Source organism: Geotrypetes seraphini, chromosome 15 (assembly GCF_902459505.1).
Source record: "Geotrypetes seraphini chromosome 15, aGeoSer1.1, whole genome shotgun sequence".
Lineage (NCBI taxonomy): Eukaryota > Metazoa > Chordata > Amphibia > Gymnophiona > Dermophiidae > Geotrypetes > Geotrypetes seraphini.
In genome coordinates, this window is record NC_047098.1 from 19,334,792 (window position 1) to 19,362,319 (window position 27,528).

General features: G+C 41.5%; 1 protein-coding gene across 4 annotated transcripts in view; it reads right to left on the minus strand.

Moving 5' to 3' along the window:
• The window catches only part of PRKCZ (protein kinase C zeta), a 173,556-nt gene that overhangs the window by 137,309 nt on the left and 8,719 nt on the right, over positions 1-27,528 (minus strand). For 3 of the 4 annotated variants that reach the window (XM_033922026.1, XM_033922023.1, XM_033922024.1), the window contains exons 3-4: positions 20,597-20,730; positions 10,024-10,113 (exon numbers count right to left, since the gene is read on the minus strand). In XM_033922026.1, coding sequence (XP_033777917.1) covers positions 10,024-10,113; positions 20,597-20,730 — 224 coding nt within the window. The remainder of the gene's footprint in view (positions 1-10,023; positions 10,114-20,596; positions 20,731-27,528) is intronic. The other variant, XM_033922025.1, reaches the window with a different exon arrangement.

Sequence of the window (27,528 nt, forward strand, 5' to 3'; positions counted from 1 at the left end):
AATTAAATTGACTTATGTAATGGCCAAAAATCTATTCAGGTACTCTCTGTCCCAATGGGCTCACAATCGAACTATAGTACCTATGAAAGAAATAACATGTAGTAGATAAATATGGTTCCCTTGCTCGATTCTGTATTTCTGTTCACTTTGTTGCTGATTAGTATTAATAAACAATATTTTAAAATACAGATACCCTATATGCCTGTTCTATATGTATAAAGTATGTTTTCTGTGCATTTTTTTAAGGGGTTACCATCGTTTTCCTTATCATCCAACTTTTCACATATCTGACTTTACTGTACTGATTATTTAAAACCTTTTTTTGTTTCTGTTCTACCCCCCCCCCCCCCTAGTGTGCTTTTTGGATTTGTTTGTTTGGGAAGCCTGACCTGCCCATTAGACTACAGGAGAAGCTTCTGAATGACTAGGTTTGGGGGGGCTTTTAATTATTATTGCATTTCCTTAGGATCCCCAAAATCAGCCAGGAAGCAATTTTAAAGGGAGGAGAAAAGTAGAAGAATGGCTAAAGGCAGCATCAGGTATTTTTTTTTTTTTCTTCTGCAGTTGCTTTTAACAATTAAGGACCTCAGGACTGTACTGGAGCCCAGATGGTCCACAGTGACCACCATACTCATCACCAATCTCATGAGTATCTCAGATGTTAATAGGCCAGTCTGTGTTTTCTAGAATTCTATCTCACAGGTACCTGAACAAAGTCCATTGTGAGTCAGAGATTTATAGGTACTTGAACAAAGTCCATTGTGAGTCAGGGATTTACTTTCAGCCATGATAGTTTTCCGCCTGGTGTCCTCCCTTCTTTTTGAGTAAAGGAGAACCGATTGAAATATCTGGCTAGCCAGCACAAGGAATTAAGCTAAAGAGGGCTTCGAAGCCACAGATGGCAGCATGAAAATACATGCACATGTTTAGAAGATCCATCTAAAGCAGTGATCTGAAACTATGCGTTAATTCATTTTTTCAGTCACTGCACCTCAATCTTGGAATTCTCTCCCTATTTACTTAAGGGAAGAACGTAATCTGGAGAAATTTAAGAGAAATCTAAAAACTTTTCTTTTTAAGGATGCTTTTGATAATTAGTTAACAATCTGCTGGTTAAAAATTCTTATTTTATTGCGTTTTTTTTTTGTTTTCCCTGCCTTTCGTTTTTACCCTGATTGTCTTACTTTTCTTTAAGGAATTTGTATTTCATCCTCTGTTTTCCTTGTGTTTACTGTTTGTTAAGTATGTCTTTTAGTCTGTTTGGATGTAAAATTGTTAACGTACTGTATTGTTTCCCAAAGATTGTAATTTTTTTTAAATGTTCATCACTTAGAAATGTGATTAAGCGATTAATCAAAGATTTTATTAAACTTGAAACTTGATTTTGAGGCCCTCGGTATGTTTATAATAATCACAAAAGTAAAATAAAACAGTTTCTTGATCATGAAGGGCATAGAGAAAGTGGAGAGAGACAGATTCTTCAAACTTTTGAAGACTTCAAGAACGAGAGGGCGTTTGGAAAAATTAAAAGGGGACAGATTCAAAACCAATGCTAGGAAGTTTTTCTTCACCCAACGTTTCCAGAGGGTGTGATAGGACAGAGTACGGTATTGGGGTTCAAGAAAGGATTGGATGATTTCCTGAAGGAAAAGGGGATAGAAGGGTATAGATAGAGGATTACTATACAGGTCCTGGACCTGATGGGCCGCCACGTGAGCGGACTGCTGGGCATGATGGACCACTGGTCTGATCCAGCAGAGGCATTACTTACTTACTTACTTATGTTCTTATGTCTCTTTAGCTATAAATTACAATATTATTATTAAGACTTAGCCAAAAGGAAAGATTTAAAAACTATAAAGAGTTTTACTCATGCAAAATTGCCATTTCTTTAAAAAGACATTAACTAGTTTTTCTGAGGCCCCTCCAAGTATCTACAAATCCAAATGTGGCCCTGCAAAGGATTTGCGTTTGAGACCACTGATCTAAACCTTTCCCGATGTTATAAAAAGCAGTTGTCGCATTAGAACTAAAAGGGATGATATCACTCATATTAATAGGTGCTTCTACTGGCCAGGTATCTAAAAACAGGTGGACCTTTTTTGTCAAGCCTGTCTCACCTGTCAAGTGACTAATCCTACTCAGGTTCCACCCGCTCCACTTGTGCCAGTCCCCGTGGTCATAGGAATATGATGGCAGATAAAGGCCAAATGGCCCATCTAGTCTGTCCATCCGCAGTAACTATGGATTTCGTGGGGCCCTTGAAGTGCACGACCCATGGGAACAAGTATATGCTAGTCATCCTTGACTATGCCACCAGGTATTCTGAGGCGATTCCTTTAGGCAATATGAAAATTACAATGGTATCCCAGGCCTTGTGGGAAGTATTTGCCCCTGTAGGCATTCCAAAGGAAATTCTCATAGACCAAGGAACCACTTTTATGTTGAGGACAATGAGACAGTTATGTACCTTGCTGTAAGTCAAGATCCCGAAAACTTCGATTTATCACCCTCAAACCGACGGCCTGATTGAGAGGTTTAACAAGACCCTGAAGCACATGCTTAGGAAGTTTATGACAGAGGATGGGAAAATTGGGACTCACTCCTGTCATACAAAATGTTTGATGTGGTTCTCCCCCCTTTGAGTTGCTATATGGGACATGATAAAGGAAACCTGGGAAGAAGAACCCAGCCAGGGAAGAAACAATGAAAGACCAAATGAAAAAGGCCAGAGAAGCCACTTGAAAATGTCTGTAGAAAGCCCATCAGAGACAAATGTCAGCGTATAACACCAAAGTAGTACCAAGAGTTCTGCAACCCAGAGACAAGATCCTTGCCTTCTGCCTTCCTCTGAAAGTAAACTGCTTTGCAAATGGCAGGGCCCCTATGATATCATAGCCCAGACTTGGCCAGTGAATTATAAAGTGAAGCAACCTGATCAGGGAAACAAGACCAGAATATTTCACATCAATTTACTAAAGAATAGATTCCTATGACCTTAGCATTGGTCCTGCAGGAAGACTTTGGCCCATGCGTGAGACAGATCCTACAGCCATCCAGATATCATTCTCGGATCAGCTGCAGTCCTCCCAGAGAACGAATCTAGAGCAAAACTGATCTTCCAAAACAAAAAAGTCTTTTCCACAAAGCCGGGGCAAACTCATCACATGAGATCATCATGAAGCCTGGAATAGTTATCCGTCTACCGGATCCCTAAGTCTCAACAGTATGCGGTGAAAAGGGAGGTTAATGACATGTTACAGATGGGAGTCATAGAGGAGTCCTCCAGCAAGTGGTCCTCGCTGACAGTACTGGTACCGAAGCCCAATGGAAGTATAAGATTCTGTATTGACTTTTGGAGGATCAAAGTGGTGTCCAGATTTGATACCTACCCCATGCCGAGGGTGGATGAGTTAATTGACCAACTAGGGAAGGCTCAATTCATCTCCGCATTGGATATGATCAGTGTATTGTCATGAATAAGCAGCACACCTACTGTGAGTTTTCCTTATCTTTTCTCCTTGGGGATGGGGGATGACTTGTGCCTCCATTGCATTGACTCCATTTTGGACTCAGGATCTCTTTGATAGAGCCAAGTCTCATCTCCAGTCACCGAATGAAAAAAAAATTCACTTGGTCTTCACTGAGCATCTCCAAGTTCTCCTGACAACACTGGAGCCTCGTGGCCTTCTGACACGGTGTCAGCATACTTGTGTAACTAATGAGATGCCCATTTCTTCAGCTATTCTGCAAACCTTAATTCAGCTGTCTGACAAAATTAAAGCCTCGTCTTGCACATTTCTGTGGAAGTTGCTTCCTCAGGCCATCCAATGTGAGGATCATCTTCAATGGACTCTCTACCCCACTTAAAACTGCTTGCTCCAAAATTTTACTTTGTAGGATGATGGGGTAGACTCGCCATAAACTGCAGTCATGCGTTCATGAATCTCCGCTTTTTCCCTTCTTTTGTAAGAAATTTTATCACTGAACGGTGCTCCAAATCTAGCAGTTTCTTACTTGATTCGCACAAGTATTCTCCTGATATCCTGTCTCTTGGAATGTTAGACTTGCACTGAGCCGCAACTGTGCATGAGTAACTTTGAGACATGTCACAACATAATAAATAAGATAGAATATCTTATGGAAGATGGTACAAAACCCCCCCACAACTTTGAAACTGGCCTATATACGTACATTAAAAAATTACAGTATATTGAAGTGTGCCAACATCTTTGCATTCATTAAGATGCATTAAAAACATTAACAATGACAAATCTACTGTGTTAATTCTTTTAAAGTATATTATCCAGGTCAATAAACTATTTATGCAACACATCTTATGCTAATAGGTAATAATATGCAAAACTTGTGAAACACAAGAAAGGCACCTTAAAAATATCCATCTCCTAGGGTAGCTAATTTTTTTGTAATAGTGTCCAAATTAATATGCTAATGTTAATAAGTTGCACAAAACTCATTTGCATATCATTAACATGGGCCATTAAAGCAAACTAATTAACGCTAAATGGCCACTTTAGGGCTCTGGCCTCTCTCGTTGCTAAGATACTATGAAGTGCAGATTTTAAACATATTAGATCAATCTGTTACCAATAAAAAACCTGACAACTGGAAAAAAAAAGTATTTTCAGATAACTTATACTAACACTAATAGTTGCTATTAAATTAATGGAAGGGACTGTGCGCCTACAAACACAGGAATATTCACAAAGACTTTAAACATTTAAAAAAAAGATATGGTTAACATGGGAGGGGGAGGGGATCTTGTATGTTATTCTGCCTAAGATACAAATAATGAAGGAAAACTGTCCTGGCACAATGACGTCATAGAAAGGGCGGGACCGCCGGAAGAGGAAGCAGCACAGGCGCAGGGCACACAGAAGGGCCGGGACCGCCAAGAGGAAGCAGCAGGACACCGGTAGGAGCGTCTTCATGATAGGGGGGGGGGTTCGGGAGGCTGTGGGGGTGCGAGCAGTCCTTCAGGTAGGGGTGCGGGTGGGAATGCGTGCGAGCGGTCCTTCGGGGTGGGGGTGCGGGCGAGCGGTCCTTCGGGGTGGGGGTGCTGAGTGGTCCTGCGGGGGGGGGGGTGAATCGGAGGTCGGGGGGGAACTACGTAAAATAAAATTTGTATAACGCGCAAGGTTATGCACGGTTTGTAAAATCGTGTATAACGCGCGCGTTATATGCGTGAAAATACGGTAACTAGGCTTATTTTAATCTGCAATGTTTCCTGGGCCTGTCATTCCACTGCTTCTGGGCCCTACAAGTAGTCCAAAATTTGTCAGCTCATTTGTTAATGGGACCTTCTCACCCTGATCACATTACTCCTGTGCTTAAAAAAAAAAACAACCTTAAAAAACTGCACTAGTTACCGGTCTTTTGAAGTCTTGGATTCAAGGTGTTATCCCTGGTTCATCGTGTCCTGAATGACAGCGGGGAAGATGTGGCTCACTGGTAGAGCTGCTGCCTCTGCACCCAGAGCTTGAGAGATCAAATCCCTCGTGGTCCTGAGCAAGTCACTTAGGGCCAAATTCTCAAAACTTAAGGTTGCCTTTAATGTGGTCATTAAACCTGTTCCAGTCGGTTTAGCATGTAGGTATTTTAGCAGCTGATTATCGAAACGGCTTACTGTGGCCTTTTCTGAGCTTCCTAGCGGTCTCTGATTCTGCCATGCAAATGGGCTCATCAATATTTAAATGAGCAGTCCAATGGATTCTTCAACGTCGCTGAATGATTCTCCAAGCGCAGCATCGGCTTTTGGCAACCAAAAATCAGCAACTGGTCCAGGGCTGCTGGTACTGTGAAAAGCGTATCTCTGGCGTGTGTTTTGAGTGTGGCTCATAAAAAAAAAAAAAAAAAAACACTATATGATTCACATAAATTATAGTCTTTTTTAGAGGGGGAGGGGGTGGACAAAAGCACGCTGCTTAAGCGTGTATATTATAGCCATATCTTATGTGTTTCTGGCTGTGGTTTACGATGAAATTTGACATTAAAAACAAATTACAAGATTTACATGGATTATAGCAATTTGGGGGGGAGAAAAGGCATGTCTTATGCACGCTTGTTGAATGCAGACTTTGCATCTCCCCTCCCTTCCCTTCATACAGTAGCTATGGCATGCCTATGATTGACACACCGCTTATGGCATTGCTTTTCCCGGCACATGCACACATTTACACCTCTTTCTTGGTGTATTCTGCGCATGTACCGATCACGCTAAGAAGTGTAAGGTCATGCATCTCGGCAGCAGAAATCCATGCAGAACATACACTTAGAATGGAGAAACACTAGCTAGGACTTCAGAAGAACGGGACTTGGGAGTGATCATCAGTGCAGACATGAAGGCTGCCAAACAAGTGGAGAAGGCCTCATCCAAGGCAAGGCAAATGATGGGATGTATCAATAGAAGCTTTGTCAGCCGCAAACCTGAAGTCATAATGCCACTGTATAGAAACATGGTGAGACCTCATCTGGAGTACTGTGTGCAATTCTGGAGGCCACATTACCGTAAAGATGTGCTTCGAGCTGAGTCGGTCCAGCGAATAGCCACTAGGAAGGTCTCCGGACTCAAGGGTCTCTCATACGAGGAAAGACTGGGCAAATTGCAGCTCTACACTCTAGAGGAGCGCAGGGAAAGGGGTGACATGATTGAGACTTTTAAGTGCGTCACAGGTCGTGTCGAGGTGGAAAACGATATATTCCTTCCCAAGGGATCCTCAGTCACAAGGGGGCACCCGCTCAAACTCAGAGGAGGGAAATTTAGTGGTGACACCAGGAAGTATTTCTTCACAGAAAGAGTGGTAGATCACTGGAACAAACTTCTGGTGCAGGTAATCAAGGCCACAAGCGTGCTCGACTTTAAGAATAAATGGGACATCCTACGTGGGTCGAGCAGCACTCAGACTTAATGGGGTGGGTCAGTAGAGTGGGCAGACTTGATGGGCTGTAGCCCTTTTCTGCCGTCACCTTTCTATGTTTCTATCACCAGCAACTCATCTTATGTAAATTTAGTGAACCTTCGCTCTCTCCGCCAACCTCATTTGCTTGCCCAGTTTTTTTGAGAATGACTCGCCTTTTTGAAATGGCTGCAACAGTGGCCCATCAGTTTTTACCACAAAGATTTGAGAATCTAGCCCTTAATCCTCCAGTGCCCGCCACTTTGAACGTCAAAGCAACAAAAAAGCAGAATTACAAGTCTTCATTCCCCTCCTTTCTCCCCAACTCTTTCTTCTGTTAGAGGGTTTGTTTTCCTAGGTCACTGCATTTAATGGATAAGTTACTTTTGAGAATTCCCAAGTTAGAGTGGACTGCTGTGGGAAAAGTGTTCAGCAACTGTGCTGCGATAATTAAAAGATAAGTGACATTTTTTAAAAATTTTATATGCACCATATTTGACACATGCTCTGGAAAAAAACTGCTGGAAGTATTCAGACAGTCCAAGGTTCTTCCCAGAAGGTTTTGCCAGCCAGATGGCATGAAGAAGTAGCAGGGGAAGGGAGGCAGGTGGTCAGAGGAATATGAAATTTTCTGTTAACTTAGCTTAAGTGGTCAGTAAAATCAGCTGACTGGCACACGTAGGGAGAGTCCTAGCGAGAACACTGCAGTCCCTCTTCTACGAATCTTATAGGATAGTCAAGGTACACAGAAAAGGTCAATAAGTAATTTGGTGAAATTTATTACAGTAATTTTAGTAAAAGCTGAGATGACCAACATCCAGAAGATCTAAGAACCGGATTCTGTAACCGGTGCCTATGTCGGTGGCTGCCAATTACTTGTCAATCACTCAACAGGGCCGGTTAAAGAATTGCGCCTGATGCAGCCAAGATAGGTGGCTGGAATGTAGGCCCGGAAAATCCAGGCCTACGTTTCAGCCACCTATCTATGCAGACGCAGGATCCTAAAGCCAGCCCACAGCAGTCATAAGCTGATCGCAGCAGGGGAAGTTATCTCTGATCAGCTGAGCTGCATGTGGCTTCGGGGAGTCTAATCTAATCTTCCATTTGTGTGTCGCTCATACCTGAGCAGGCTCTAGGCGACTTACAAGAGAAGGGGCCAAGGGAGGGGCGGAGGAAAGACTAGAGGGAGAGGCCTAAATGAGAAGCATAAAGGTTCAGTTGTTGAAGAGAAAAGTTTTCAGCTTCTTCTAGAATAAGCTGCAGCTAGTTTCTTTTCTGCTTGTTTCAGGGAGGTGATTCCACGGTTTTACACCCAAGAAGGTTAACATGGAGTGGAGAATTCATCTATAATGGAGATTCTTTGTGGAAGGCAGGTTTAGTTGAATTCTGATAAGGATTCTCATGGAGGAGGACCAGGCTGTGGAGGGGGGGGCTGAGTTTCCATGGATTATGTGGTGTACAATGCATGATATTTTGAAGTTAATCTGGGATGGGATGGGTAGCCAGTGCAGTTGTTTGATGAAGGCTGAAATCGAGTCATGTTTCTTTAAATTGACTATTAGTCTTACAGCATTGTTCTGGATGAGCTGCAGTTTGTGGATTAGATTGGTGTTGATGCCCAAGTAAACGGAGTTACAATAATCCAGCTGAGGTAGAACCATCATCTGGACGATCAGAGCAAAATGGTGTTAATGAAAGTATGGTTAGCTGGCTCAGCTGATTGGGAGGTGGGGGGAGAGAAATACTCCTGCCCCAATCAGCTGAGCGGCTGTAGCAGGGGACCCCTCGACATTACTAGGAGGGATAACAGAACACCCAAACTGCCTCCTCGAATTCCTGCAGCAGGAGGGATGCCCACTCCCTCCTGCTGGAACCCCTGAACCCTCCCCCCTCAAAGTCCTGTGGCAGAAGGGATGCCCACTCCCTCTTGCCAGCAGGCCCCCCCCAAACCCATGACCTCCCCAACTGCCAATACCCCCAACCACCTCCTGACATCCTCCAACCCCTCCTAGCACCCCTAAGCCCACCCCAATCCCCTTCATATACCTTTTGTAGTAAAGCCAGCCGGAGGTTATTCCTGCTCCTTTTGGCTGGCAGACCCGCCTCTTCTCAATAGGGGGCCTCTCCCCTTCCCGGTGCATTCTGGGATACACTGGGAGGGGCCTAGAATGTCAATCTGCCCCTCCCGGTGTATCCCAGGATGCACCAGGAAAGTGGGTGGGATGTCAGGAGGGGGGTTGGGGTATATCGGAGATTGTGGGGGGCCTGCCGGCAGGAGGGAGTGAACATCCCTCCTGCCACAGGACTTTGAGCAGGGGGGAGGGGTTCTAGCAGGAGGGAGTGGGCATCCCTCCTGCCAATGGGTCCCTTGCTGCAGCCGTTCAGCTGATCGCAGCAGGGGTATTTTCCTCCCAAATCATCTGAGCCAGCAGGACTCCCCAAAGCTGCGGCTTCGGGAAGCCCTGCCAGTTCAGCTGATTGGGGATAACTTCCCCTTCTGCAATCAGCTTATGGCTGCTGCGGGCTGATTTTAGGATCTTGCAGTGGCTGAAATGTAGGCCTGGGTTTTCCGGGCCTACATTACAGCTGCCTATCTTGCCATGAATTGTGGCTAAGTAGTCACTTTAGCCCACCTAATGCCACTTCTGATGTTGGCCACACCTCTTTTGGCGTTCCGCGGCCTAATGCGGCTACCTAGCTGTGATTCCAACCACCTTTTATATAGGCATCAGTAGGTGCTTCAACACTGCTGTTTTTGACAGCATTTTTCACTGGTTAAAGAATTTCCCTGTAAACGTTTAAGATTTAAAAGCAACGTTAAAAAGATGTATCTTTAGACAGGACTTATATTTGACCAGAGAGAGGAACCTGATGCATCAATTCAGCAAAACTGTTCTGAAAGTTGTGATTTGATAACTGAGGAGAAAGATACAGATACGAGCAGATTGCTCAGTGAATGAAGGTTATGAGAAGAGGCAAGGGGGAAGATGAGAGGAGAGATAATGAGAAGCTGATCAGACAATTCATATTCATCCATTAGCAAAACAAAAGAATATCTAAATGCAATGGTAAACTTTTTTACAGGCAAGAATCACTCTGTACTTACCGTGAATAATGAGGCCTTCAGTCCTGTGCTGACAATAAAGTCGGAAAGCTTCTTCCAGCTCCAGCTGAGATGAAATGGTGCATGGATCACCTATCACAAACAGAAAGGCAAGAAAAGCTGAAATGGAATGTGTAATCTTACAAGGACCCTGTGTATTGAAATGTTTACGATGTCATTTCTACAAACCATATAAAATGAAAGTTACACACAGTAATGATCATCAGTAACCTAGTTCTCCATAGACAGCATGATACAAACACATGAGTGATGTCACCAATGGCACCAAGAGAGACTGATTCTCACAGCTCAAATTTAGCTATAAAGCTTTTGAGCACGGGTGAGCATTCCTATGCATAGGCACCGGCTGAGCTATCATTTCATGTGAAGCAATCACTCTTTAGCTCCTCAATATCTCTCCTCACTTATCTCCCCCATGCTCCCCCTCGTGAACTCTGCTTTTGGGTAAGTCCCTCTCATCTGTACCCTTCTCTTCCACATCCCTTTCTTTCTTGCCACGTCATATGCCTGGGACAGGCTGCCCGAGTCAACACGTCATGCTCCGTCTCTAGAGTATTCAAATCCAAGCTAGAAGCCCACTTTTTTGAAGATGCTTTCAACTCTTAACTCCCACTCACTGTAAGATACCTATATCCATTGTATCATTCCTTCTACCAGAAACTCCCCAACCCCAAGATGTCCTGTCTGTCTAAATTGGATTGTAAATTCTTCTGTTTATTAAATGTTAAATGTACAGCACTGAAGTAGTAGCTTAGAATCAACATCTGGAGAAGTGGGTGGGACTGTGTGTCTAATATATCCAGCTATGAAGAACCTCTGTTATAGGTAGACAATTTTATTTTCTCTACTGACAAACAGCAAGAGGGTCTGCCCAAAAGGAGTTTCTGTCACCACTTGATAACTTTTTGGAAATACTCTGGGCTATCTCAGAGTTTCGATATGTGATCTATACCAGTAGTTCTAAGCAAACTGACTTCTCTCTTTTTGCCAAGTTGTTTTTCTTTTTACATGCAAAAGTACAACAAAACAAAACAGCATTCTCAACAAGAAGCATCTTGCAATAGCATAATAAGAACATAAGAATTGCCGCTGCTGGGTCAGACCAGTGGTCCATCATGCCCAACAGTCCGCTCACGCGGCGGCCCTCCGGTCAAAGACCAATGCCCTAACTGAGACTAGCCCTACCTGCGTACGTTCTTGTTCAGCAGGAACTTGTCTAACTTTGTCTTGAATCCCTGGAGGGTGTTTTCCCCTATGACAGATTCCGGAAGAGCGTTCAAGTTTTCTACCACTCTCTGGGTGAAGAAGAACTTCCTTACTTTTGTACGTAATCTATCCCCTTTCAAGTTTAAACAGTGCCCTCTTGTTCTCTCTACCTGTCCTTATCTACTAAGTCTATCCCCTTCAGTACCTTGAATGTTTCGATCATGTCCCCTCTCAATCTCCTCTGTTTGAGGGAAAAGAGGCCCAGTTTCTCTAATCTTTCGCTGTACGGCAGCTCCTCCAACCCCTTAACCATCTTAGTCGCTCTTCTCTGGGCCCTTTCGAGTAGTACCATGTCCTTAAAAGGGGAGGGGTCAACGGCCCTCAGCTGTTCGGCTCTGCAGACAGCTGAGAGGAGCAGAGAGGAGCAGGAGGTGAGTGGAGGGGGACAGGAGAAACCCGGAGGAGAAAGCAGGAGAGAAGGAGAAGCAGGGGCAGTGGCGAGAGTTAGCTCCACCCACCTCTGACGTCATCCATAGCAGTTCCCCCTTAAAAGGGGAGGGGCCAACGGCGCTCAGCTGTTCGGCTCTGCAGGCAGCTGAGATGAGCAGAGAGTAGCAGGAGGCGAGCGGAGGGGGACAGGAGAAACCTGGAGGAGGGGAAAGCAGGAGAGAAGGAGAAGCAGGGGCAGCGGCGAGAGTTAGCTCCGCCCACCCCCGATGTCATCCATCGAAGCTCTCCCTTAAAAGGGGAGGGGCCAATGGTGCTCAGCCATTTGGCATGCGTCAAAGGTGTGGTGGTGGGTTTTTTCAGGGGGGTGAAAAAGGTGCGGCAGCGGGTGTTTGCTGAGGGGATGTTTTAAAAAGAGGCGTGCAGCAGGGGGGGATTTTTTTAAACGGTACGGGGGGGTTAAAAAAAAAGTACTTACAGTGGGGGGGGGGTGTTTTAGAAAGGTACCGGGGGGGTTTTCCTCCTCTACAGGTGGGTGCGTCTTATGGTCAGGTGCTTCTTATGGGGCGAAAAATACGGTATTTCCTCTTTAATCTAGATTAGCGTCAAGATTTCTCTGTGCTTTTTTTCTGATCAGCTGAACTGTGGAATACTATGAAAACTACTTTTATGAAACACACTTCCCCAGCCTTTCTGAACAGTAAAGGCATGAAGAGATACTAAATAATGAATCTGATCAACGTGTGGAGCTCATTTCATATACATAATATTATGATTACAACTATTCAGATTTAGCATTGATGAAAACCCATGCACTTAATAGCAGATCTAGAAGAAAAACTAGAAAGGTCAAAAGCATGTTATATATACAGATTTTATAAAAGACAGCAACGATCTAGGCCAGCATAAACTACCTACCTTGCTTTAGTTAAACAAAGCAAACACTACAAAGTCAAGAATAATTGCTTTGTCAATCTAACATACTACTCATATTTGATTTTTGGCCTGTTAACACAGTGTCTGAGGCAACTTGCATATCAATGCAAATCATATAGGAGGAATCTGAACCCTATAGTCTCCCAGATGAAGAAGAGTCACTCATAACTCAGCAGTTCAATAAACACTTGTTCTAGCACAGTGGTCTCAAACTCAAACCCTTTGCAGGGCCACATTTTGGATTTGTAGGTACTTGGAGGACCTCAGCAAAAAATAGTTACCGGTAATGTCTTATTAAAGAAATGACAATTTTGCATGAGGTAAAACTCTTTCTAGTTTATAAATCTTTCTTTTTGGCTAAGTCTTAATAATAATATTATATAATTTATAGCTAAAGAGACATATGATCAAGAAACTATTTTATTTTACTTTTGTGATTATGATAAATATACCGAGGGCCTCAAAATAGTACCTGGCAGGCCGCAAGTTTGAGACCACTGTTCTAGCAGGAATTGAGGAAAGGAAATTAGGTAAAATCAGGGTTGATTTTTTCCTTTTACTTATACTGTCCTGCATTTTAAATTGGAGTTCCTTTCCTACTTCATTTTCAAATTGAAAACCCCTGCAAAAACCAATTTTAAAGGGTGGGATATCAAGGCAAATACAAGAAACATTATGCTGTCCTACCAGCAGGAAATTAAGAAAGTAAGTTAACAGGTAAGAACAAATTTTCATCCTGTTAAACCAGTCCAGACTGCTAGGATATAGTTGTACCAAAAATCTATTCCTGAGGGCAGAAGGAAGACAAGGCTCCCTCCACCACTACTGTACGAAAGGCACCAGCTTGTAGTGCCTCACAAGGGAGTGTGATGAGAACCATGCCATTCCTTGTGGACATCTTCTGGAGTGACTGCCACGACCTTCATCCAGGAAGTCACTTGAGATCTTATACAATGGGCCAAGTCTCTTTGTAACTATTATTGAGAATATACATTGCTTTAATACAGCATGCCAAGAAGGATTTAGCAGCCACTTCTCCCTTCTGTGGCTTACCAAATAATACAGATTTCTTAAAGGTATTTGTCACCTTCGCATAGCATAAAAAGATTATGTACATCCATCTCATGCATTGTCCCTTTTCTTCCAACAGCCTATGAGAAAATGTAGAAAACATCTGGACAGAAATCACCTAATTCATATAGAAATGAGAAACTACCTTTGGCAAGAAGGAAAGCACTGTACAAATCAAACCAGAGTTGACAACAAAGGACAAATAAGGATTTCTACATAAGAGCACTTATAATGCAGACTTGCCAAGCCAAAAAGATAGTCACCAAGTATACCATTTTCAGGGTAATGTCATTTAGGGAAGTTTAAGTCAAGAATAAATAATGGTGAGGGCGATTGTTCAAAAAGAATAGAGGCTGAGAGGTCAAAATGACTTGTATAACACAAAAGGAAAGACTTCTCAAAGTAAAGGTCATAATTAAAGTTTAGAATAAAGTTCAAATACTGTAAAGTAGATACACTTTAGTATACACTCAGATATGTGTAGACCAAGAGCCTTAGCTCCTATAGCCAAACCCACAATTTAGGGAAGTTTGTCATAAAAATTCAAAGATGGGATTAAAGAAGCTGTTACACCAAGTTAAGATTTTGTAGCATCATTTATCTAAAAAGAAGACACATATCTGACCATCACAAAAATGTAGGATGATGGTTTGCAACACCAGGAACCTCTCTCTCTTACCTTAGCCCTGAAACAAGACAATGCTATCACCTGCATTTTGAGTGAGTTCAGGGCCAGACCTTGATCTATTCTCAAGGAGGACAAATCAAAGGTGGTGGTGGGAGGGCCTAGATCAATTTCATACATCTCCATTTTCAAGGAGCAGCATGTGTTAGAGAATTTGGGATTCCATCAGCAACTGAAATCAGTGAAAAATTCACCTATGACTTGTAACCTTAGGATTTTGAATTTTCCTCGGACCCATCTTCACCCTTCTTTGAATTTTAATGTATTACAGATGCCTGGAGTAGACACTATTTTGTATTCTTATAAATAAATGCAAATAATCCATAGAAAATAAGAAACATTAATAGTTTATTCTCCTTCTGAGGCAGGCTTTCAAAATTTCCAAGATCATTAAAATGGAAAATAAAAGAAAAAAGAAATGTCTTCAGTTGTCTATTTTACTGTTTATAGCTCCATGCGGAAATCAAAGATACATAAACTTAAATTACAATAGAAAATTCTGTAAAAGGAAAGCTATCAGGTAGAAATAATGTTCTGCTGAGATACCCTAAATCCAGCTATTTCATTACCAGCATGTGGCATTCAGTGGAAAGTGCTTAGAGATGATACTGCTAATTCAAATTAATTAAAAGGCATCTCTCTCTCTCTACTAAGAGCTCATCTATATTTTTTTTTAACAATTTAAAGCTTCTATAAAAAATGAAATGAATCCCATTCAATCTAAGGAAAGGGTGAAATGTGAAGAGATGTAAAAGAAAATAGGACAAGTCATCAATTTTTCAGCAGGCATCTAACCATGTAATGAAATATTTCCCTATCATGTCAATGATATGCAACAAACCAATGAGAGAGGCCAAGATCAGCACAAGTCAAAACTCAGAACACCACCCTGTTGAGTTCTGGACCCATTATGAAATAGATCATCTTTACTAATTTTTATACCCACTGGGATAATATAAGTAATTCAAATTTGGATAATATAACTCCCAACTTATAATTAAAAACAGAGATAGAAGATTGGAGGAATGGTATGACTTAGAGCTCTTGAATTTGAAACACTCATTAAGACAACTTGAGCGAATTTGGCGCAAAACTCATCAAGACGAGGATAGAACTGATTGGCATAAGGAAGTACATGAAAAGAGAAACATAGGGAATTTTATTTGGCTAAAATTGGCTAAAATCAATATAAAGGAATAGTTCAGAAAAATTTCATCAATTTTTAATGTCACTAAATTAACACAAAGCCTAGTAACCGAGTGGCCAGTTATAATGGTGTAATCTCTAATCCAGCCTTCAACCATCAATATAACTTCGAATATATAGGTGGTCTGGATTCTATTTGCATTTATTGTGTCTTATAATCATTGAACAGACGCCTCAGCCCCACCACTCCACCGCTGTAAATGATTTCATACTGCGGGAAGCATAGTGTGGTGCTTCATCATTGGCTGTCTATTCCAACCCTTATTTTATAATTTTTAGTTTTTTATTTAATTTTTTGATTTTCAAATTATTAAATACTTTTTTTAAAACTCTTGCATGTGTTATCATTTCCAACTCTTAGTTTGCAAATACTTATCTCAGCCAAACCTGGTGAGTCAAATTAACACAGGCACCTCAGGATAATCACCCTTCCTCAACTGAGTTAGCTCAGTATTTTAATACCAAAATCATTAATCTAAGACCAGGGGTGTCCAATGTCGGTCCTCGAGGGCCGCAATCCAGTCGGGTTTTCAGGATTTCCCCACTGAATATGCATTGAAAGCAGTGCAAGCACATAGATCTCATGCATATTCATTGGGGAAATCCTAAAAACCCGACTGGATTGCGGCCCTCGAGGACCGACATTGGACACCCCTGATCTAAGACCATCTCATCATGAAGTTTCTAGTATTAATAATGTAATAATGTAATACTGGAATTGTCAATTGATGCCAGCTTGGCCGAGATAAGCTGGAGTGTTTTCAAAGCTCCCATGTGGGATCAATTTAAAACCTCGTATGTAAAATATGCAAATTCTTATTGTTCATTGAATTCCTGTTCCCCATTTGTTATGAAAATGCCTTGAATAACTTTTCAGAAAGAGCTTTTTGATTGGTTAACCTATATGCTTGATAAGAGAGACTTTCCAAAAAATAAAAGGGCATAAGAACAGCCTTACTGGGTCAGAACAATGGTCCACCAAGCCCAGTAGCCCATTCTCATGGCTAATCCAAATCACTAGTACCTGGCCAAAACCCAAGGCTACTGATCCAGGGCAAATGGAGGCTTCCCCATGTCTTTCTCAATAACAGACTATGGACTTTTCCTCCAGGAAATTGTCCAAACCTTTCTTAAAACCAGCTACACTATCCGCTCTTAACACAAAGTCTGGCAATGTGTTCCAGAGCTTAACTATTCTCCGAGTGAAAAAATATTTCCTCCAATTGGATTTAAAAGTATTTCCCTGTAACTTCATTGAGTGTCCCCTAGTCTTTGTAATTTTTGACGGGAGTGAAAAATCGATCCACTTGTACCCGTTCTACTCCACTCAGGATTTTGTAGATTTCAGTCATATTTCTCATCAGCCATCTCTTTTCCAAGCTGAAGAGCCCTAACATTTTTAGTCTTTCTTCATACGAAAGGAGTTCCATCCCCTTTATCATATTGGTCGCTCTTCTTTGAACCTTTTCTAGTGCAGCTATATCTTTCTTGGGATAAGGTGACCAGAATAGAATGCAATACTCCAGATGAGGTTGCACTATGGAGCAACACAGGGGCATTATAACATTCTTAGTCTTATTAACCATCTAATCTAATCTAATCTAATCCTTAGGTTTGTATACTGCATCATCTCCACGGTCATAGAGCTCGACGCGGTTTACAGTAGGAGAAATAGGAAGGAACTACAACAGAGGGTTAGAGGTAGAAGTGTGAAGAAAATTTAGAGGACTTGGGATGCCAAGATATAAGAGTTTCCTTGATTCCTAAGTTGGAGGGAGACTTACATTTTTTGAGAAAAGCCAGGTTTTCAGATGTTTGCGGAAAACTTGGAGAGAAATAATTTCTAGCATCCTGTTTGCTTTTTTAGCCACCTACACACATTGGGCGGAAGGTTTCATCCTAGCATCCGGTAACTGTGATTCAGGTTATTATTCCCAATATGCATCACTTTGCATTTGTCCATATTAAATTTCATCTGCCATTTGGACACCCAGTCTTCCAATTACCTAAGGGCTTCCTGCAGTTTTTCACAATCTGCATTCGTTTTAACAACTTTGAACAGTTTAGTGTCATCTGCAAATTTAATCACCTCATTCGTCTTTCCAATTTCCAGATCATTTATAAATAAGTTAAATAGCACCAGTCCCAGTACAGACCCCTGTGGCACTCCATTGTTTATTCTTCTCCATTGAGAAAAATGACCATTTAACCCTAACCTCTGTTTTCTATATGATAACCAATTCCTAATCCAAAACTGAACTTTGCCACCTATCCCATGACACTTTAATTTTCTCAGGAGCCTCTTGTGAGGAACTTTATCAAAAGCTTTCTAAAAATCTAGAGACACTATATCAACTGGCTCACCTTTATCCACATGTTTATTCACACCTTCAAAGAAGTCAAGCAAATTGGTGAGGCAAGATCTCCCTCGGCTGAACCCATGCTGACTCCGTCTCATTAAATCATATTTGTCTACGTGTTCCACAATTTTATTTTTGTATAATTATTTCTACCATTTAATGCTGAAGCTATGCCGGAACATCTTAATCTGGCTCAAATAGTAATACTTCTGAAACCAGAGAGAGATCATACCAAATCTGGGTTGTATAGGCCCATTTCGCTACTTAACTTTGAGGTGAAACTACTGGCCAAAGTACTAGCCAATCGCTTAGGGCGAGTACTCCCCAAGATCTTACCTGATTCCCAAGTGGGGTTTGTTAGAGTCTGCTCTGTGGAAAAAATCTATGGAAAAATCTTAACGTCGTTAGAATATAGAACTAGGGAAGGGCTACTGTCAGCCTAGCATTGCTAGCAATCAGCATTTGAAGGGCAACTCACATAACCCCTCCAACCTTACATTTTGGGGGCTCCTCTAACCTTACAGCTACCATCCTTGCTTATTAGCTTCAACATGGAGAAAGTTCATGGGTATTACCTATTTGTTACTTTAGCTAAGTATGGATTTGGGGGCTGTTTTGTATCTGTGATTAAAGCATTGTATGCCTCTCCCCAGGCTGTTGCCTATTGGTTAACGATTGTAGAGCCTCTTTCTTTTGAGATTCACAGAGGCACTAGACAGGGCTGTCACCTATTGCCACTGTTTATTTTAATGTCAGATCCTCTTCTCTGTGAAATATAAGCACATCCAGACATTAAGGGAGTGATGATTGGGGGAAACCTTTTCAAATGACTTTTGCAGATGACATTTTGGTTCATATTATGGAACCCCAACATTCACTAAGGGCTCCTTTTACAAAGGTGTGCTAGCGTTTATAGCACGCGCTGCATTGCCACACACGCTAATCCCGCGCTACACGCAAAGAACTAACACCAGCTCAATGCTGGCATTTGCGTCTAGCGCAGCTTAGTAAAAGGAGCCCCAAGTGCTTTACTGGAAAATATTGTGGAGTATAATGATTTTGCGGGTTTTTGTTTAAATCAGAAGACTTGCCATCATTAGAGGAACTGAAGTGCTTGTAGGGCCCCTCTTTTCTACTGTGCTGGACGACAGGTTATTTTCACTACCTTGACATACAACTTGCAACTTCAGTGAGAATGTTCTACTCAGCTAATATTACAATGCTTTTACAGCAGGGCTGCCCAAGTCCTGTTCTCGAGATCTACTGGCAGGCCGGGTTTTCAGGATATCCAAAATGCATATGCATGAGAGAGATTTGCCTGCACTGCCTTCTTGGGATGCAAATCTCTCTCTCATGCATATTCATTGTGGATATCCTGAAAACCCGGCCTGCCTGTAGATCTCGAGGACCGGACTTGGGCTGCCTTGTTTTACAGCATACAAAGGATCAGCTGGAAGGCTAGAGAGATTTACCCCCGATGCTTTTGGGTAGAATAGCTATTTGTGATGCAACGCTGCCGTCGAAACTATTCAAGAAAGATCTCAGAAGCCCAGATCGCCTGCTGTCCAGTTTTTGTGGGAACTGTCATAAACCTAAACTTACATATAACTATCTTGTTGATGGTTGGAATTATGGTGGTCTAGGTACCCCCAATTTTGGACTTTTACATGGCTTGTTTGTTGAGACACTTAAAGGATTGGATGCATGAGCAATACATGCCAATAACTTTGGAATCTGCCTATTATTACTCCCTATTCTCTTTCCGCCTTGCTACATATACCGAGTAGAAACCTCCCTAAGGGCTTAAGAAGTAGTGTTCTATTGGAATCTGTGAATGAGGGGTGGGGCCACTTAGTACAGAAACTAGGAGGGGATTCCCATATTATTCATCAATTGCTGATAACAGGGACGCCATCCTTCGAACTTGAGATGGATAATCTTGCTTTGTGGAATGGGAAAGGAGAGGTATTTCTCGGGTAAAGTGTTGCTTAAATGATGCAAGTCAGTTGAAACCTTTGGCTATGGTAATGGACATGATAGGGAACCGTTGGGGGTCACATTTGCCTATTGCCAAATCAAACACTAAATAGAGACTTTGTCGAAGGAACAACTGAGTCAACCCAAAGGAGAATGCCTCAAGATATTTTTTGCAGGGGTGGAGGACTTCAATACTTCAGTATCAGCTTTGCATAAGAACTTAAATTGGCACGTGGCCAATGGGATATACTGAGAAACATTAAAGAGATCCCTAAATTAATTGGCTATGCTTGGGTGCTCTATAGAGCACATTTCACCCAAGTACAATTGCACAAAATAGGATATTGACTCCCCATTATCTAAGTTGTAGATGATCTTCACTGTTCCAAGTTGTGGATTACCATTTTTATACAATAAAGTCTGCATCCGTAACATCAGTCTCCACTATATCTTTTGTTTTGGACTTTCGTCTTTCTGTGGATTCAATAGGTCAACTCTTTGGTTGATTTTGGCATAGTATTGTTTGTTACATTTTGTATTCCGCTCTTCTATAAATGCAGTAGTTGTCATCAATAAAACTAATTGAAATAAAAAACACGCATGTGTCACCTTGTTCGCTGAAGGCACATATGAAAAGCACATTAAGGAAAAAAGGGCCATCGTGTACCTAATGCCATACCTTCATCATCAATCCACTTGAGTGTAATTGGTTGGCCGTGCTGTAAATTACACATGTCTCTGACCTCATCGCAAAGTTCATCATAATTCACTGCTGCATTCAAATAAGTTATCAGAATGTCCCTGGAATAAAAAGATGATATTTAGTCATGAACACTATGTATATTTTATTCATTGCACAAAAACAGCACAGCAGACCAGATTAATAATAATTGTTTGTATCTTCAGAGTGCACCTTGAAAAAAGCTGCATCAGGGGCTGAATTGTCAGTACATACGGTATATAAAAGTTAAAATCATACACATAACAATTCTTTAAAAAAAAAAAAAAAAAATTCTTTATTCGTTTTTAAATCTTTTACTAAGTGCAATATAAAATACAATCACTTGACACTTAAACATCACTTACTATTCCATCAAAAATTAATACAAATAAAATATCCCCTCCCCATATACCCTCAATTGTATTTTAAACCTAAGAAAACATAACTTAACATATCCCTCCCTCTCCTCACCCTGCACGTGTATAAATAAAGGAAAAAACCAATAATAATAATAATAATTTATTTTTTGTATACCGCTATACCAAAAGTTCAAAGCTGTAAAAAAAAATACATACAATCAAAATATATAAAGTACATTAAAACAGTCAAAAAATGCATCAATTAAAGGTATTTTGTAATGGCCCCCAAACATCCTCAAATTTCCTAAAATGCCCCTGCTGTATAGCAATTTCTCTCCATTTTAAAGATGTGGCGCAACAAACTCCACCAAAAACTATAGCTCAACCTATCCCAGTTTTTCTAATTTTTCGTAATTTGTTATATGGCAACCCCTGTCATAATAAGTAAAAGTTTATTATTAGAAGAGATTTGACCCCCTAGCTCTCATTGAAGTCCCAAATAATACAGTATCGTATGATAGTGCTACCTGATTTTCTAATAAATTATTTACTTGACCCCCAAATAGATTTCCAAAAACCAAGGGCTCCTCTTACGAAGCCACGTTAGCGGTTTAACGTGCGTAATAGCGCGCAATTTTCTGGCCGTGCTAGCTGCTACTGCCTCCTCTTGAGCAGGCGGTAGTTTTTCAGCTAGCGCGGGAATTAGCGCGCACTAAAAAGTTGCGTGCGATAAAGCCGCTAACGCAGCTTCGTAAAAGGAGCCCTAAGTATCACTGGACAATAGAATAGTAAATGATCTAATGTCCCAGCTTCGAGATGACAGTGCCAGCATCTATTTAACTTAGAGCTATCTAATTTTTGTATAACGAACTGGGGTCCAAAATACTCTGTGTAATAAGAAAAACCATGTTTGTCTCATAGATGCAGACACTGTACATCTCAACCTCCAAGCCCAAATTCGTGGCCATTGAGATGCAGTAATCTGAAGCTTTATGGCACATAACTATTCTTCATCTCACAATCAAATAAGTAAATTAAAAATTGACACAGGCTCTCTAATAAACTTTGTATTTTCATCTGGTCTGCTCTACTGTTTGTGGTTCTACTGCTTTATTCATTAAACATAAGTACAGATCAAGTGGCCCATTCACTGGCTACAAGCACATAGTGGTGGCCAAGAATTGCGAATTCAATAACTTGATTAATTTGTTTTTCATTTTCAGTGTTAGTCTCTTCTCGTAGGAAGGGCAGTATATGAAATTTTAAATAAACCAGTGTGAATCTGTGAAAATATCTGCCAAAAGCAGATACTTGTCAGGCAAATGCTTTCTTCATGTACTGAACCAGATGTGGATATCTATAGGCTTTTTGATAAATAAAAGACTGGGGGGGGGGTTACTTTCTATCCTAACAGAAGCTAAAGGCTTTAGACCAGGGTTTCTCAACCCAGTCTGGTTTTCAAGATACAGTCAAACCTTGGTTTGCGAGCATAATTCGTTCCAGAAGCATGCTTGTAATCCAAAGCACTCGTATATCAAAGCAAATTTCCCCATAGGAAATAATAGAAGCTCAGACGATTCGTTCCACAACCCAAAAACTTTAATACAAAATACTATATGTACTTGGATTGCAAGACCTCGCTCATTTAGAACAGTCACTACACTCCTGTAGCGTCAGAGAGAGAAGAACCATCAGCTCAGTTGTGATGATGTAATGCATGTATACTGTATGTACTTGTATTGCAAGACCTTGCTTATATATAAATTAAAATTTAATAAAATATTTTGCTTGTCTTGCAAAACACTTGCAAATCAAATTACTTGCAATCCAAGGTTTTACTGTATTTGTAATGAATATACATAATAGATATTTGCATGCAATGGAAGCAGTGCATGCATATATACCTCATGTATATTCATTGTGGATACCTTGGAAAACAAGCCTGCTTTAGACACTTACAAAACCACTCACCTTTGAGCTTGCCATTCCTATATAGATACCCAATAAACAATTAACAATAGTCCTCAATAAAGCCACCATTCAGGTAATCTTGTTAAAACAGAAGATGAGAGTCAACAAAATATAGCCCAAATACTTGTAGCCTAAATAAAGTGCAGGATCTGCAAGCCCTGATATTAGAGACAGATTTTGATATTGTGGCTACTGTATTACAGAGTTATGGTTCAATGACTTCCATGAATAGGTGCAAACATACCAACTATAAATCTATTTAGAAAGGATAGAGCTGGCTATAAAGGTGGAGGAGTAATGCTGTATGTGAAAAGCAGTATTCAAGTGGCTGAAATGCAGGTGGGGAGGAGAAAGCAAAATGGGTCATCTTGGTGTTTTCAGGCCTAAATTAACACCACACTTTTATAATATGACAAGCTAGAGAAGCACACTTTACTCCTAAACATAGGAAATATTTGATGGCTAAAATTTAATGCTAAGAAATGCAAGGTCTTGCTTTTGGGCTGCAGAAACCTGAGGGAACAGTACAGTTTAAGGGGGAAGAACTTTTGTGTATGAAAAAGGAGAAGGACTTGGGGGTGTTAGTATGTGATGATCTTGAGGTGGCCAAACAGGTTGAAAAGGTGATGGCGAAATCTAGAAGAATGCTTGGGTGCACGGAGAGGAATGGCCAGTAAAGGGGGGGAACTTTACCGCCTGGCTGTAGCCCCTCCCACTCAAGCACTCAACGGTAACTACAAACCAACCTCTGCAGACTAGTGCTGCCCGATTCACGATTCAAATCGATTCAACGATTCACTTTGGTTGAATCGATTTAAAACAATAACAAAACAAAAAAAAATTGGCTTCCCAATTCGGTGACTGACCCTCCCCCCTTGCCCTCTAAAGCAAGAGTGGCAGCGCTGCCTCTTGCTGGCCGGCCGCTGCCACTCCTGCTTTAAGGGACGAGGGGTGAGGGTCAGTTGGACGGTCATCTTCGCACTACCCACAGGCGCTGCTCTGCACCTTGAGTTCTCAAGTAAGGTCCTTGGCATCACTATTGATTCTTCTCTCTCCCTCAATGACCACCTCAACTCCTTGGCAAAATAATGCTTTTTCAGCCTCCACATGCTGAGGAAAGTAAGATCCTACTTTCGCCAAAAACATTTTCCCGTCCTCGTCCAATCCATCATCCTCTCCAAACTTGACTACTGCAATGCCATTTACTTATGCCTAACAAAAAAAGGTCTTCAAAGACTCCAGCTTATACAGAATCCTGCAGCCAAGTTGATCTTTGCAAAACGCAAATCTGGCCTTGTCTCCCCACTCCTGTCCAATCTTCACTGGCTCCCAGTGATTTCCAGAATCCATTTCAAATGCTCCTGCCTGGCTTTTAAGATCATTCACGGCATCCTTCCTCCCTCCCCTAATCCCACTATCCTTTAACTCCTCGAGTCCTGACTCCATCAGACCCGCCCAAAAATATAAACTATCCTTCCCCTCTCTACGTGGTATTCTCTATACACGTAAACTGGGAAAATCTCTTCTCTTCAAAATCACAGGTCTCTGGAACGACCTTCACTATCCCGTTGCGGAACCTGGGCTCTCTCCAACTATTCCGCAAGCAACTGAAACCTTGGCTCTTCTCTAACATGTAATTCTATTTTCCCCCTTACTCTTCCATTCTATATATAAGCTCATGTAAACATTTTCCTTTCTCTTCTTATATTTTAAGTTCTTGTAAACCAGGGGTGCCCACACTTTTTGGGCTTGCAAGCTACTTTTTAAATGACCAAGTCAAAATGATCTACCAACAATAAAATTTAAAAAAAAACACAAAGCACACTGTACGCATAGAAAATGTTAATTATCATTCCTATTCCAGGGTTTTTCAAAGAGGTCAAAGCAGATGACTCTATGCACTATCACCTCAGTAACAACCATACAAAAATAGACAAATATATCCCCCTCCCTTTTTACTAAACCACAATAGCAGTTTTTAGCGCAGGGAGCTGCGCTGAATGCCCAGCGCTGCTCTCAACACTCATAGGCTCCCTGCACTAAAAACCTCTATTGCGGTTTAGTAAAAGGGGACCTATAGACAGCAGATATAAATTCAGACACATTTTGATCACTAAATTTAAAATAAAATCATTTTTCCTACCTTGTCTGGTGATTTCATGAGTCTCTGGTTGCACTTTCTTCTTCTGACTGTGCATACAATCTTTCTTCCCTTTTTTTAACCTGTATGCTTCCTCTCCTCCAGACCTCATTCCTTCCCCCAACTTTTCCTTCCTCTTCCCTGCCCTTTCTTTCTCTCTGCCTTCCTTTCTTTTTGTTCTGTTTCTCTTCTTTCCTTCTGTCTCCCTGCCTGCCCTTTTTCTTTCTTTCTCCCTGCCCTCCCCCAAGCCACTGCCACTGCCATTGCCATCGGGGACCAGGACCCAAACGCCACCAATAACAGGCCCCAAGCTCTCCCTTCTTCGGCCAACCAGCATTCCTCTCCCCGACATCAATTCTGCCGTGGGGAAGAGGAAGGCTGATCAGCCCAAGATAGTGATCAACCTATTGGGGGAAATGCTGCCGCGTCCTGCCTTCGCGGAAACAGAAAGTAGGCAGGACCCGGCAGGAAGAAGAACAAATGCTTCACTAATCTGTCTCCCGCATTAGCCCGTAGCGAACGCTTGCTTCAGGGCTCTCAACATGTGCGTGCTGGCTTCCCTTCTCCCCCCCTCCCCCCAGACATAACTTCCGGTTTCGGAGGGAAGAGAAGAGAAGCCAGCACGCACATGTTAGAGCCCGGAGCATAAGTTCGCTACAGGCTGAAATCTCCAAGCTGGTTTTTTTGGGGGTTTTTTAATGTTCAGCAGCGGCAGATGACAGCTGGGCGGACCGCCCAGCTAAAAGGCCCTAGGGAGAACACTAGAGAGGAAGGCTGATCGGCCCTTAGATCAGGACGGCAATACGAGTCTATCACGGAGCCCGGGATGGGCTCCGTGATCGACTCACATTGCCTTCCTGAGCTACTGGTCGATCGCGATCGACGCATTGGGCACCCCTGTTGTAAACCGTGCCGAGCTCCACTTCCGTGGAGAGGATGCGGTATATAAACTTAAGGTTTAGTTTAGTTTAGTTGGGACGTGCTGGTGTCCGGCTTCCCCCCTGGCCTCCCGCGCATCCTTTTACCTAATTTCAGAGGCGGAGCAGCCTGCAGAGAGGATCGCCGGTGCTAGCGATCTTTGCAAGCTGCCATAGGCCTTCAGAGCTGTTTCCTCTGCCGCGAGTTTAAAAAAGGTTTGGATAAATTCCTATTATTGAGATGGCTCGGGAAAATCCACTGCTTTATTCTTAAAATAAGCTGCGTAAAATCTTGTTTTATTACTTGGGATCTAGCTAGGGACCTGGGTTGGCCACTGTTGGAAACAGGATACCGGGCTTGATGGACCTCCAGTCTGTCCCAGTATGGCAATTCTTATGTTTTTAAATATAACTTTAATAGAATTAATCCTTATTAAACTGAAATTGTAACTTTAATCCAGTATAAATGAATCATGTGTTCAGGAAAGGATGATTTTAAAAGCAGGGCATAGACCTCAAAAATATATATCTTGTATTAAAAACAAAAGACAGGAGAAATATAAAAAAAATTAGAAATTTTAGGCCAGAAAAGAAGTTCGGGAAGAGAAAGCACAAGGTTATGAAAATAAAGCTGGCCAAGAGAATGGAGAATTCAGAGAATACAGCTACTCCCACAGTTCCTAAAACTGTCTTTGATTTGCATCTGAATTTGGCTGACATGTCAATACTAACACAGGACTAACCTTATTTCCCCACTGCTCTAACACTCGTCTGTACAACATTCCCCAATATGATGACATCATTCTTTTATTATAAGATAGTAAAGACGCTAATTTATACGGATTGCTATACCTGCTTTGCAAAAAGAAATACAGAGAACTCTAAAACAAACAATTGGCAGATACTACCAAAAGCATAAACTGTACTTCTGATTCCATAAATTCCTGCACACATTCTTGATCAGCTTCCTGTTTCGACAGGATAGGTTTTTAAATTTCACACCACAGAAATATGCAATTAATCAGCAGTTGACTCAGACATATCTATGAATATATTCTTGTTCAGAACAAATGTTCTTTGAATTTGGCTTGTGACAGACAAAATTCAGATACTGTTTAGCATGCATCACTATGACTTTAAAATACATGAGACATAGTGTTGCTCTTCAGAAGATAGCATCAGGCGATGTACAAAATACGACACTGCATCAGCAACCCAAGGAATTTACACAATACAAATCCTTTTTAATTACTGTGCTTTTTTTCTTCAGTCAGGCAAAATTATTAGATCCCGAGCAGAGCTCTGTACGTGAGGAATGAATAATTTATAAAGCCCTTGATTTCATGACTGCAGTGATAACTAATGAAAACTGGAAGACTAGCCCCAAAACATGCATTGTGACTTTATATATTGTCCTTCTTGCGGCAAGAAATCAAAGCAGTTTACATAAAATGAAAATAGGAAAAAACACTGTTCATGATTTAGTGCAGA